This window comes from Rhamphochromis longiceps, linkage group LG22 (genome assembly GCF_057381845.1).
Source record: "Rhamphochromis longiceps isolate RC_006_pf linkage group LG22, R_longiceps_female_GT1.1, whole genome shotgun sequence".
In the NCBI taxonomy this organism is placed as follows: Eukaryota; Metazoa; Chordata; class Actinopteri; order Cichliformes; family Cichlidae; genus Rhamphochromis; species Rhamphochromis longiceps.
The window spans coordinates 20,484,009-20,496,526 of record NC_140577.1 but is presented as its reverse complement, the minus strand read 5'-3'; the positions used below and the strand labels follow the sequence as shown (position 1 = coordinate 20,496,526).

Genomic DNA, 12,518 nt, shown 5'->3' with positions numbered 1-12,518 from the left:
TCTCACGTGACTGGCAGGGCAGGAACCAGAACGTTGCAAAGCCTTCTGGGAAATGTATTTTTTAAGAGCCAGAGCTTGTGCTCTTGTTGTCAGGCTTTTCACATGTATAAAAAATGAAAACATCTGGATGAAATCCGAAGTACGTGTTGTTATAAACAGAGAAAATGAAATTAAAAAATAAAATATGATCAAATATAAACAAGGCATCAAAGATTGACTCTACAGTAATGTACTGCTGCCATACGCCACTGGATGGTAGTAAACTAACAGAGATATTAGCAGTCATCTAGCCTCCTTGTGCCAAAAAATAACGAAAATATGGGTGCAAATGATAACAAATTAAAAAAAACAAAAAACCCACAGTGGCTGTATTGTTTTTCCTAAAACTGAAATGAGGCTGCCATGGGACACTGGAATAAAACTGAGCCATCATTAATGTTCATGGCAACACATATGCTTATTTTTCTGTTACATGGCTTTAGGCTGAATCTCTGTATATGGATTTATTCAATACTTTGCAGAAATCTTGAGTCACACCACATTTATTTATATTTTGCTGGAAAACTGGGAAACAGGTGCAGCAGTTTATTGAGGCGTGTGCAAACATACATAGAAATCCAGTATGTAAGACAAAAATAGGGTTTATATAATTCAAACAAGCCTCAAAGTCAATATTTGGTATTAAAACATTCAACACACTGTGAACTCTCTTAAGCAATCTTTCTTGTCATTTCTTTAAGTAGTCATCAGGAATAGTCCTCTGTCTGAATGACATTCAAAGCTCTTTTTGTGACTGATAGTGTTTCACTGTGTGTTTCTCTCTCCAGGTTTGCTTTTACTGCACTAGCAGGGTGTTTGGGGTACTTGCCATGCTGAAACATGAAATCTTCACCAATGTGTTTCATTCCACCATGTTGCACGGCAGATCAATGGCTGTACTTTTCTGTGTTCATAATTCCATCAATTTTGACAAAGATCCACAGCACCACGGCCTTAAATAATGCTTCAAACCATGACAGACCCTCTCCTGCTTGCTTGTTTTTGTTACAGATGGCTGTGGACACTCACTGTGGTACCTCCTGCATACATATTGACAACAATATGAATAAAGATCAGATTTGGATTCATCACTCCATAAAAACCTGTTGCCACTGATTTCCAGTCCAGGTCTTGTGTAATTTGGCATTCCTCAGTCATTTCTCTTTGTTGCACTTCCTCAAGAATGGCTTCTTGACGATCACCCTTCCACTGAGACCATCTCTGAGAGCCAGAGAGCAACTGTCAGGTCCTGTGTCAGGTCTTTGCTGATTTTATTTTTAATTATTTTATTGACATGATTTTCAAATGTTCATCTGCTGTAAACAATTTTTAGGCCTTCCACTTCCTCCACTTGTTCAGTTTTCTCATTGCAGATCATCAAGATGTGCCGAATTTTCATCTGACAGCTCTTTGGGAATCACCTTGTTGGTGCAAAAATACTACTTTATGTCTGTCAGCTGTGTTGTCTTTGACATTTTGAATGGACTCAATAAAAGAAATGGGAGCAAATGATGTTTTTAGCCTAGTCTGCTAGTAACAAAGTGCCTAAAGATAAAATTAAGGACTTGTTCTAAGCTAAGCTGTGTGCTATGTGCAGACACAACACTGGTTCATCCATTGAGTTTAATATGTCTGAATCATAAATTAATCATAGGTCAGTGTTAAGTGGCCTAACAAGCAAACAAATGGTTGAAGGACGACACGGCAAATGAGTGAAAAAGCAGCCAATGTCGAAAGAAATCCTTTGAAAGACCCCCAGAAAGCCTGAAGAACTATTGCTCAAAAGGACTGGGTGGATCAAGACTTTTACACACTAATGTGCACGCCTTACATATTAACCTATACACATGTTTCTATGCTAATGATTCAATTAAAACAATTAATGAATAAAATATAAGGTGTGTGATAATGTTGAAGTTATTATCAGTACAACACATGGGCCGGTTTCCGAACAGCTCCAGGGTTTGTTTTATTCCTAAGAATAAAGTAGAATTTCCTTTTAATTCTACAGCCACTGTCTGTATATCTGTATTATACACATTATATACATACAGGTTAACACAATAAAGCAGGCTTTCCTTAGTGCAGCAAATTTCCTTTCATGACCAAGAATTTGCCCGCTGTCACCACAGATTCAGTGCCACGCAGGTCCATCTCTGCCAAGCAAGCAGTTATGCCAGGCTCTGCATTGTAAACTGTTCCAAATCATTCCCAAAACAGCACACACAGACCTATTCAGCTTGCTTTGTAATTGCCCCCTTAGGTTTTATGTCGGGCTGTGCTTGGTTAAAAGGAAGCAGCGTGCTGCACACAGCAGGCACTGTGAGCTCTAGTTCCTGGTTAATGATGCCTCAGGCTATTTCCCAGTCAAATGAAGGTGAGGTCGCTCTCCTTAGGTGAATTTACTCCACTGTTGTTTGTCAGGCAGTCATCCACAGTGTGGAGCCTCCCTTTAAGTATACACTGAGACGGAACAGATGGCAACCCCTACCCGGAGATGCCACCACAAAGACACAGCACACTCGGCTGGTCAGTTCAACAGCTAAAATTAGACCAAGATTTAATAAACAACTTGTTGTTATGCAGGAGAGCGTCGTGATATGTCACACCTTAGAATTCAGCAGGAGTTCTAGACTTAGATTTTTTTTGTTTTTTAATGTTCATGGGATAAAAAAGAAACAACTACAGTTTGATAATAATTTACTATAGTAGCCAGCATTTTGTGCTATAGCATTTCACACACTGAAAAGATGCACTCAGCATGGTACCACATAATGAGTATACAACAGTGTGGTGATAATAAGCTGCATAATAGTTCCTTTACGTGATTCACTCTCCAAGGTTGGCAAACTTGGAGCATTTCTAATGAGCTGCATATAAAAATTTGGCCTCCGCTTTCTAAATGAATCACTCTACTTCTGACTTTCTCTCCACGCTTGCCCCTTTATTTGTATTTCTGTATTTCTTCTTCTGTCCACAACACATATATGTATGCGCGCGCACACAAACAGGAGCAAGCGCACACTCGTTTCTATCTACTCGTGACAAGGTGTCAGCGGGAGCAGGTGGAGGGCACTACGCCACATGCTGAACCATCCGTCTGTCGCTGCCTATCTCTATCAGGTACACAGCATACCAATACAGCGAGGCTGAAAGAAGCTAGCGCTCTGCAGCAGTGTTGGGACTGCAAGCACAACTCTTGCGGGGAGAGAGATTACAGCCAAGACATCAGACAAAGACGGACTGTGAAGCAACAGAACAACTGACAGCTTTGCTGGCTTCAGCTATTCTTTTTTTCCAGGAAGTGTGAAAGAACAAATGTTCATTTCAAGCCATTACTGCTTTTGCCTTTTTACAAAAAAAAAAGGCAAACTAAAGCAAAAATACGGACATAATTGCAGAATTCGCAGATTAGAGTACATTGTCCTTGTTTGATGTCAGCAAACAGCGCATACTCCAATTGACCAGAGTAGTAAACAGTTATATTTTTAATAAAGTACAAAACAAACATGTGAATGCAAACTGTACAATAATGAATTACGAATTCCTTATCATTGTCTTTTCATTGAGCATTTCATTGTGTCCATTATGAGAAGAGAGAAAATGCTACATTTGGGGAAGCAGGGCTGAAAGTTTTAATAGGAATAAATAGATTAGAGTGAAACATAGGAATAGAATAATATGTATAAAGAATCTGCTGGATAATCCATGTACAATATTTACAGTTAACCTGAATATATATTTCGTACTGCATTAATTATAACACTTCTCACAAAATATACTCTGTCAGCAGGGAACGCTAAATTAAAATGATAATATTCATGGGTTTTTTTTTCATCTACATTTTAAATAATAAATCAAGGAATGTGGCAATTTCGGCACCTTGGATGCATCAGAAAATCTTCAAAATAAGGTAAAACTGAATACTTCTAATTTGCTTAGTTTTATATAATCTTCACCTTAAAACAGAAAACAAAAGGTTTTTAACTTCAGTTATGCTTTCACAGAAAAAATAAAAATGAGCTGAACATACATTTTCATTTCACACCAATGTCAGCAAAATACACTTAACATCCGTCCAAAACTCTCGTCAACAGCAGTGCACTATCAGGTTGTGTAATCCCACAAGTCTCCTTCATCCCTTGTGCAAAAAACCAGGCCACCAAAACCAGTGCTTCAGGCTTTGATAACAGAGACTTAAGAGAATAAAGCTACAAGGAAGTCTTCAAGTTAAACCATTTAAAGTTCCATCTCCGCTCTCCAGCCAGACTTTACTTCAGCAAACTGTGACTCGGAGTTTCAGGAACGTGTCTGATCACATCGTAGATAGTAGTATGCATATCTTGAATCGATTCGAGACGAGCCAAAGATCTGCACGATGCCTGGTGGATTAGTCGTACGTGCAAATTAAAAGCATTATAAAAACAAAGGATTTTGGACAAAATTAGTGTTGCTGCTTCGTTGGTTGTGAAAATACCTGTGTAGATTCCGTCTTCCCAGGTATGGAGACGAACTCGTAGATGCCAAAGTCCTCGGTTGCATCCTCGTGACCTGTTGATACACATTTTGATAAATCAGAGCAAAACATTTGCTACAGTACAGCTGTTAATGTCTAAAGCCAATCAGACTTTATAATGGCATGGTAAATTATATGATGTCATAAATCTAAAAAAATAAAACTGCTCTAATCTGAGTTAAATTCTCCTTATCTTGTTTGAGTTAAGGTCAGTTAAGTTGTTTAGCTTTCAAACTTGCTTTTTTGAAGCTGATTTGTCCAGTAAATGCCCTGTTCATCTACTATTTCCAATCCAGTTCCTTGTTAAATATGATATAATGCATGTGTATAAATAAATATGAGAGTTATTATGCGGGGATCACTAATAATTAATGTTTTTGACAGTAAGAGGGAAAAATGAATAATCTGTGAACAAAAAAGACGTTTACCTGAACGATGTGGTCGTTTCTGCTCTGAAAACGGTCTGCTCAGAAAAAATAAAAATGTTAATTGAAGCTTATGTGGGGAAAAGACACAATGGTAGATTTTTGAAATAATTTCATAATAAAGGTTCTTACTTGTTGTAAATGCTCATAAGCACTGGTGATAAAAGAGAGGGGAACGGGAATGAGAAAGAGAGAAAAATATAAAGTCACGCATGCAAGCGACAGCATAACAAATGTGACCTTCACTTCCTCAAATAAAGAAGTTACTTTGCCCTTGTTTCCTTTAATCTAACATTTGCAAGTCATTTACATTTTCCCAGTAACATTTTCTTTTTTTTGTTTGTTTTTGTTTTTTCCACATGAAAAAGTAGGCAAACACACGTGTTACTAATGACATTAATTAATACCATTTCTAATTACATTTCAAGTCAAAATGACTGCTGTGGAAAAGGTTTATTAAATTCCACATTCAAGAGCTTGGAAACCAGGGGGAAAGAAAAATTGAACTCACAGGGATTAAAAACAAATATGGTTCTGTAAAAAAAGTGCTTCCCAAAGCAACAGAAGAAAACAGTATCTAACCTCTCTTTGGATGACAGGTTCTCCTGAGGAAGAACAGCAGCATAAGGCCAATGACAAAAAAAGAGCAGACAGTAATGACTGCCAGCGGTGATACAGAGTTACCCTCTTGGGTGTGCTTCTCTTTCCCTGTTAATGAACAACAGTCACATGAATGATACATGAACACACATTTGAAAGTAATCCAGTTTTGTAGGAATGACAGAGTTAACAAGTTGGTCTTGGTGCCAGGGGGCAAAAAACAGCCCCCAACCTGGCCCACTGGACAGCTTTGGAAAACGTAAACTTTATTTTCATAGTTTTCCCAAATTTAAGATTCCTGTGCAGTGGCCCTTTATACTTCAACAAAGTAATTAACTAACAGATAAACAATTAAATTGCAATTTTCATGTTATTTTTTTCACTATTTACTATGTATATTTTATGAATACAGGAAATTCTGGCCAATGAGCTAAAAGAAAGTTTTTTGTAACATTTTCTTTCATTTACTGAAGCAGCATCTGTTTATCACATAGAAATCTGAGATGTGTTATTGAAATCGTGCTTTTGTGTCTTGCAGTGAGATATCTCAGGGATATTGAAGTCGGCTACAAAAACAAGCAAACAAGCAAGCTTTAGTGAAATTTACTTTTCAGTTTAAAATGTGTTAAATTTTATGTATGATGGTTTTTTTAGTAGCCAGTGAGTTAAGATAAAGGCTAACGGTATCTAGCTAGCTGTCTTTTAGGTAGCACTTTAGCTAAATGAAGTTACTGAACTTGACATTTATAACAGTTTCCTGGAAACTATTGTTTGTTGCAATGTGTTTAAGCTGTGGTCTGTTTTGTTTTTTATTTTTCTTGAGAAATGAAACCAATTTTATTTATGTGTTACCATTAATTAGCAGGTATCTAACCAAACCAAGGTACAATGCTAACTAACCAAGCTAGCAAGCATTAGCTGAAAATATGGAACTACACTCTCTTATCCACAATTTATCTAAATATGATCAGGTCAGGTGCCAAAATAAATACATAAATAAATCATCCTCTTTTACAGACAGTAGATAGTATAGCTTTCCACAGTGGCTAACATGTCTGTAAAATGCTTGAATTTAAAACTGTAATCATCAGAAAAGATTTAAAAGATTTCGATGTCAATAAAAAAAGGGCATCTGTTGTCTCCTTAAACAACGTGTTAAATCAGCCAGTATCAGCAGTAATCATAAATGTCCTTTTCTCAGTATCACCCAGGCAACATATTAATGTTGCATTCAGCACACAGAAACTCCATATGCTATAAAACCTTGTCAACAAACATAACAGCTGTTATCCAGTGTTTACTTTCCCAGCCACTGAACTTAAATACATGCTGCAGGTACTGGAGCCTAGCAACACAGATATAACCTTAGTTTTATAATAATGTACTGTATATTTCATTATAGCCATAACCTGGTCTGACTTGTCAGCTTTTACGCAGTGTAATGCTCCAGTTATAGTATTTTCTCTCCCTAACTGTTCCCAAAAGGTGGTCAGTGCTTATCATTGGCAAGGATTATCTCGAAACGCTCACCCAGCTCTTCTGCGTGACACACTGTTTGCAGAGTGTTTATCTTAGAGGATTCCCAAAACCTACCCACGCTCTCCTCCCTTTTGCCATGTTCCACCCTCTACCCACCTGTTCCCAAGCTGGCCACCACCAGAGTAAACTGGGCTTCGTCCTGCTTTTGCGTCACGTTGTTGAAGGCACGGCAAAGGTACTCTTCAGCCTGGGCCAGTCTGTAGGAGCGCACCTCTAGCCGAGGGCCCTCTGTGACAATCTGAGTTGCATTGCGGGTCTTGGAGATCCACACATAGTTGTTAGGTGGGTTGGAGTCAGCCTGGCATTCAAAGAAGACCAGCTCCCCAGGGTTGATGGTGAACACCTCCCCTGTGCGCAGGCCCTGGACAGAGTTCACCTCAAGGTTGTAAGGGCCATCTGTGTGGGCCGGTGGAGAGTGAGAAAAACATGACAGTTTGCTGGTGAGATGTTGCTTTGTGGGTAATTTTCATGAACCATTCAGCTCTAAGGCATGATTGGGTAGCAGAGGAAAGCAGGGTAAGAAAAGTGAGTTTCTAAATACAGGGTCACAGGTCTGTACACGGAGTAGTGGGATAAATACGGGTGGGTGTGTTGACAGTGCCAGTGGAGAACACTGAGACCTAGGTGAGGCGGGGGTGGACTAGCACAGCACCGAACGTGGGCTGTCGAGAAAGCGCACTACTCTAACTTAAAATAAGAATTGTCTTTTTCCAACACAGTCAAGCATATTATTCACAAACATATTAATATACATTTTAGATAAAACCTAACTGTTAAATAAGAAAATTATCTGTTAAACGAGAATTACTGTAGTAGCAATTAGCTATTAGTAGCAAACAGCCCAGTTCACTATCAGCTGGTTTTTTATTGCATTTCCCAGTGAAAGCAAACATTAGAAGGAGACCGGCTTTACTAGAAACTCAATACAGTAAAACTGAAAGAAACCAAGAGTGCTTCCTGCAGGTTGAAACACAAACACGATCTGCCTATGCAAACAAAAATGATGTCACCGCCAAGATGAGAACAACACACAAGACTAAAGAGGTGGAGGTAAAAAAGTGCAGGAAGCTGTAGACAAAACCTACGACGCCTTTCTTTTGTCACGCTTCAATACAAAGTCGTCTGTTTTGTAAATATTTAAATGCATTAAAACGAATACCCAGGAAAAATTACGCATGCAGTACGTTCTCAGTTCAGCCTCATACTGGCACATCCAATAAAGTCTATCAGTGCATCTACGCCGTTTATAGTAGAACAGAGGAGCTCTGTAAGATAAGTCTGCTCCCATGCAAATACCATCCCATAACAGGCACATGTTTTTTTTTTTTTTTTTTAAGCTGATAGTAAGTAGGCTGATCTCACTAAAATTTACACATGACCCAACATTTCCAGCTATTCTGGAGAAGAGAAAACAACAAGGTTTAGGATGAGTACAGGAACACATATGTGACATTTTAGATTTTTAATTGTTTCTATAAAATAAAAACCTTTATAAAGCAGCTCTCAGACGTGAACACAGTCATTACAGGGTTCAGAAACCGAAGAATAAGCTACAGCTACTCACAGTAGACGTTGAGTTCCGCAGCCCTGCTGTGTTGGCCCCGGGTGACCGGGTTGCTGGCCACACAGTGATAACTTCCCTTGTCCTCTTTTCTCACAGGGCTGATTAACAGTGTGGAGTTATCTTGGGAGTAGTGGTATCTGTCACTGGGACCCAATGCAACATTATCCCTGAACCACTTAAACATAACTCTTGTTCCGTTCTCAACAGAACAAGTCAAGGTGACGTTTGCTTTGTCCTCAATGACTGCATAGGAAGGGCTCTTCTCAATGGCTGGTTTGGACACGGGAACTAGTCAGGGGTGGAAGGCAAGAAACAATTAATATCTGAGCAATGGCTAATTAATAAAATTAAATTATGGGAAAGATAAGGTCTGAGAAACATGCAACTCACCATCTACGGTTACACGAATGGTTTTCTCCTCTTCAATGTCTCCTGGTTTGTTATCATGCTTTATGTTGATGCTCAAGTGATAATCTCCTTCATCTTTTCTGTTTAAGTTCTTGATTTCCAAAGAAAAGGTGGAGTTGTTGAAGACGAGGTGGTCACGGTGCTTCATGCTTAAGATTGTATTTTTTTTGGTGAATGTCACCAAAATCCTGGGCTTGGTGCTGCTCATCCCGGTGTGACACCAAGTTCCCTGAAATTCTGCTTTGTCCGGTGAAAAGTTGGTTTTCACAGACAGGAACACAGAGTCCCCTTCAGTGACATGCCTCACCGACGGATCAATGTGAATCAGTTCGGAGCTGACCTCTGAGTTGATGCAGGTGGTGGGAGAAGGAATGAAGGAAAACTCAATTACTGCACAACCAGTGAAAGGTAACATGTTAGATTGTCCATGTGACACATCATGTTTCATACAGAGAAACTCTTTGTATACACGATGACTCCAGCAAGCTAATGTCTACAATTAAAACTACAATAGGCTTATGGGGTGGGCAGCACGGTGGCACGGTGTTTAGCACTGTTGCCGCACAGCAAGAAGGTCCTGAGTTCAATTCCACTATCAGGCCGGGGTCTTTCTGTGTGGAGTTTGCATGTCCCCTTGTGTTTGCATGGGTTCCCTCCGGGTATTGACCTAACTCCCTACGGAGTGACATTGTTGCCAGACAAGGATCAGGCTCTGTCTCTTTTATAGCAACTCGTTGCGAAACAAACACTTGAGCTGTGTGAAGTAACTACAACTGCTGATCTATTGCATCTTGTGGTCTGTTAAAGCTGCGGCAGGTTGCCGGGGCAGTTTGTTACAGACAACCTTGAAAAACACAAACAGCCGATAGAGCTATCAGTGTTTTCCAGCGCATGCTGCCACTTCAGCCGGAAGGTCGAGTGGTTTTACTCAGCCTGATGAATGAATGATGTCATTAATTTACATTTTTAAATGACCACATCTTTCCAAAATGCACTGAATTACATCTGTGCTGCGACCTGTGTTCACTTGACATTTTACATGAGGTGAAATGATTGAGTCCATTTGGATGCCAGGCTGAGTTAAGCAGCAGCATGTGAGTAGGCAGTGCTGCTGTGAAACAAACTCACGAAAACTTCACAGTTTTTGTTCATAGTTATCTCTTTCAACTTCCTCTTTCTGTGCTCGAGTGTCTTTGTCTCGCTTCTGTTTGTGCATCTTCTCTTTTTTCGGCACAGAAGAAATGTCTTGAAGATCGGTCGTGAATAACAGTTTTTATAGGCTGTAGATCAAAAAATGTAAACTTTGAATTCATCAAGACTTAATTATGTTTGTGTTACACATCATACTGCGCAATCACGATAGGAAAAATGGGGCGAAAACTCGAGAAACTTTTGTTTTTCCTGTAAAACCATATTTTCCCTCATGTCCCTTGCTGTTCCTCTGAGCTGTCATGTTTTGCTCATGTTGAACATCACAATAGATCTACTGTCTGCTGTTATGTCCTAAATAATGCATGCAGCACAAACACCACGGTGACACGTCCCATTCTTATAAGACCGCAGGCCAGTTTCGGTGTGTGTGTGTGTGTGTGTGTGTGTGTGTGTGTGTGTGTGTGTGTGTGTGTGTGTGTGTGTGAGTGTGTCTGTGTGTCAGTAGCAGGAGTGTGTCTGTGTTTACACCAGCCGAGATCCGGTGAAAAGGCAGAACGAGGAGGAGTGTGCCGAGCCCGCTCCCTCACTGTTGTCCCCAAACAACATGGATATTGTGGTGGTGATTACAGACACAATGATTACAAACACTCTGAGGTGAGAGGGAAGCTTCGTTTGGTGGCCTTACCCCCCACGTACACACATACACTTTCGTGTGGAGACCCAAAAGCACCTGCCTCTTATCACCCTCACACACATCCAAGTTGTTTGGATACTAAATAGAGTCACCTCACCGCACGTATCCAAACGCCACCATCTTCTGTCCTTTTTCAGATAAGACGAACGGGGCTTCTCAAGGATGGCTGTTGATACAAACATCAAAGTAGACGGGAAGCCAAACTTGGGGGATTTTGCTGTTGGCTTTATCAGGTCACACGACACGCACTATTACACGTTTGTTATCTCATAGTCACACTGCTGTGGCCTAGGTCATTTCTTCTTTCCAAATGACCCTGTTTTTATGTCTACTCACGGCCAACAACAGAACAGAAAAGCTAATTCTGTAGAGTCATGCAGCAACGAGTATGGAAAGGACATGCAAAAGGAACCAGGACGGACTACGTGGAAAACTTTACAGCTCTGAGATTTTAAACACACCGTCGGGAGCTCAATTTTGTTCAGTTTAAAAAGCTTGTCAACCAGTTTCCCAAATTATTACAAGATATTAATGTCAAGTTTTGCTTTTTTTAAAAAAAAGAAAAACACAAACCCCACTCTGGGTGTTGTTAAATGGAGTTCTTGTGCCTATAAAGATCCATATTTTAAGGTTTACATATGTTGAAAATGTGTTTCTCAAACAAACTACATCAACGATGTGAGTGAACATTTTTGTTACTGTACACCATGAAAACTTCCTCAGCTCGCCCTTCAGTTTCTACCAACCAAGCAAACACAGTAACCACAGCAGCAGCCATCACTACACCAACACAACACTGACAGCTCGAGCACAACGTCCTGTCGTGACAACTCAACACAAACCCGCACTCACCTGTTAGGATGAACAGAAGGCAGAAGGCAGAGCAGGCACACAGCACAGTTCTTCCTGTGGCCTCCATGGCATCTTATCCTCTGGGGATATGTGGGAATTCTGACAGGCAGTGCAAGGACTGAGGGATGGAGGAAGAGGAGAGGTGTGGAAGAGAAGAGGTGGTGGTGGTGGAGGAGGAGAGAAATGTGACTGGTTGTGGTGACATTTGCCAGGGAAATAAGAGGAGCTGGCTTTCCTGCATGCAGCTCTAGGCCCCTCCCATGTGAACCCAAGAGTACGAAGAGGTCCACATGGCTGAGAGACAACACAGTGTGTTCTCACATACACACACACACTGAGCTGCCCTCAGGTTGAGGATTTGCACTATATCAAAGGGAAGATGAGACATAAAACTGTGAAAGAGCAGAATGGAAACTGTGTCTTTACATTAGACCAGCTGTCTGCTGCCTCAGACCCCCGGGCTGTGAAATAAAGCCTTTACCTGCTAACAGCAGTTTTGTTGGCTTAATGCGCTTTCGGCTGACATAACAGTCAGCAAACGCCACTCTGTGTGGAATGATTTTGTAATTCTAGAAATAACAGAAGAAGAAGAAGACAAAGCGAGTGATACTGGGGTAAGACCGAGGAATGTATATGCCTTTAGGACATCTAAAGACTCTCCTCAAAATCAGAGAGAGATACACATTTTCATATTGTCTGTGAACCCTGAGGACGCTGTGGGGGGAAAAC

The 12,518-nt window shown here is 40.3% G+C and overlaps 1 protein-coding gene across 1 annotated transcript; it reads right to left on the bottom strand.

Annotated features, from left to right (window-relative positions):
• Positions 1 to 2,764: 2,764 nt before the first annotated feature.
• On the bottom strand, positions 2,765 to 12,007 carry hepacam2 (HEPACAM family member 2). The gene is made up of 9 exons (XM_085396726.1): positions 11,790 to 12,007; positions 9,074 to 9,433; positions 8,684 to 8,971; positions 7,216 to 7,515; positions 5,563 to 5,688; positions 5,113 to 5,134; positions 4,984 to 5,018; positions 4,517 to 4,590; positions 2,765 to 4,421 (listed from the first exon to the last, which is right to left on the bottom strand). The coding sequence occupies exons 1-9, from the start codon at positions 11,854 to 11,856 to the stop codon at positions 4,311 to 4,313; spliced, it is 1,383 nt and encodes a 460-aa protein (XP_085252852.1). The 5' UTR covers positions 11,857 to 12,007; the 3' UTR covers positions 2,765 to 4,310.
• Between the last annotated feature and the right edge of the window lie 511 nt (positions 12,008 to 12,518).

What these genes read in the sequence shown, in the direction of transcription:
- hepacam2 (XM_085396726.1), bottom strand. Translation starts at nt 11,856, where the DNA reads ATGGAGGCCACAGGAAGAACTGTGCTGTGTGCCTGCTCTGCCTTCTGC. An exon ending in CCTTCTGTTCATCCTAACAG is followed by an intron (nt 9,434 to 11,789) that starts GTGAGTGCGGGT and finishes GCATCAACTCAG; the next exon opens with AGGTCAGCTCCGAACTGATT. An exon ending in AACCTGTCATCCAAAGAGAG is followed by an intron (nt 5,135 to 5,562) that starts GTTAGATACTGT and finishes TTTTATCACCAG; the next exon opens with TGCTTATGAGCATTTACAAC.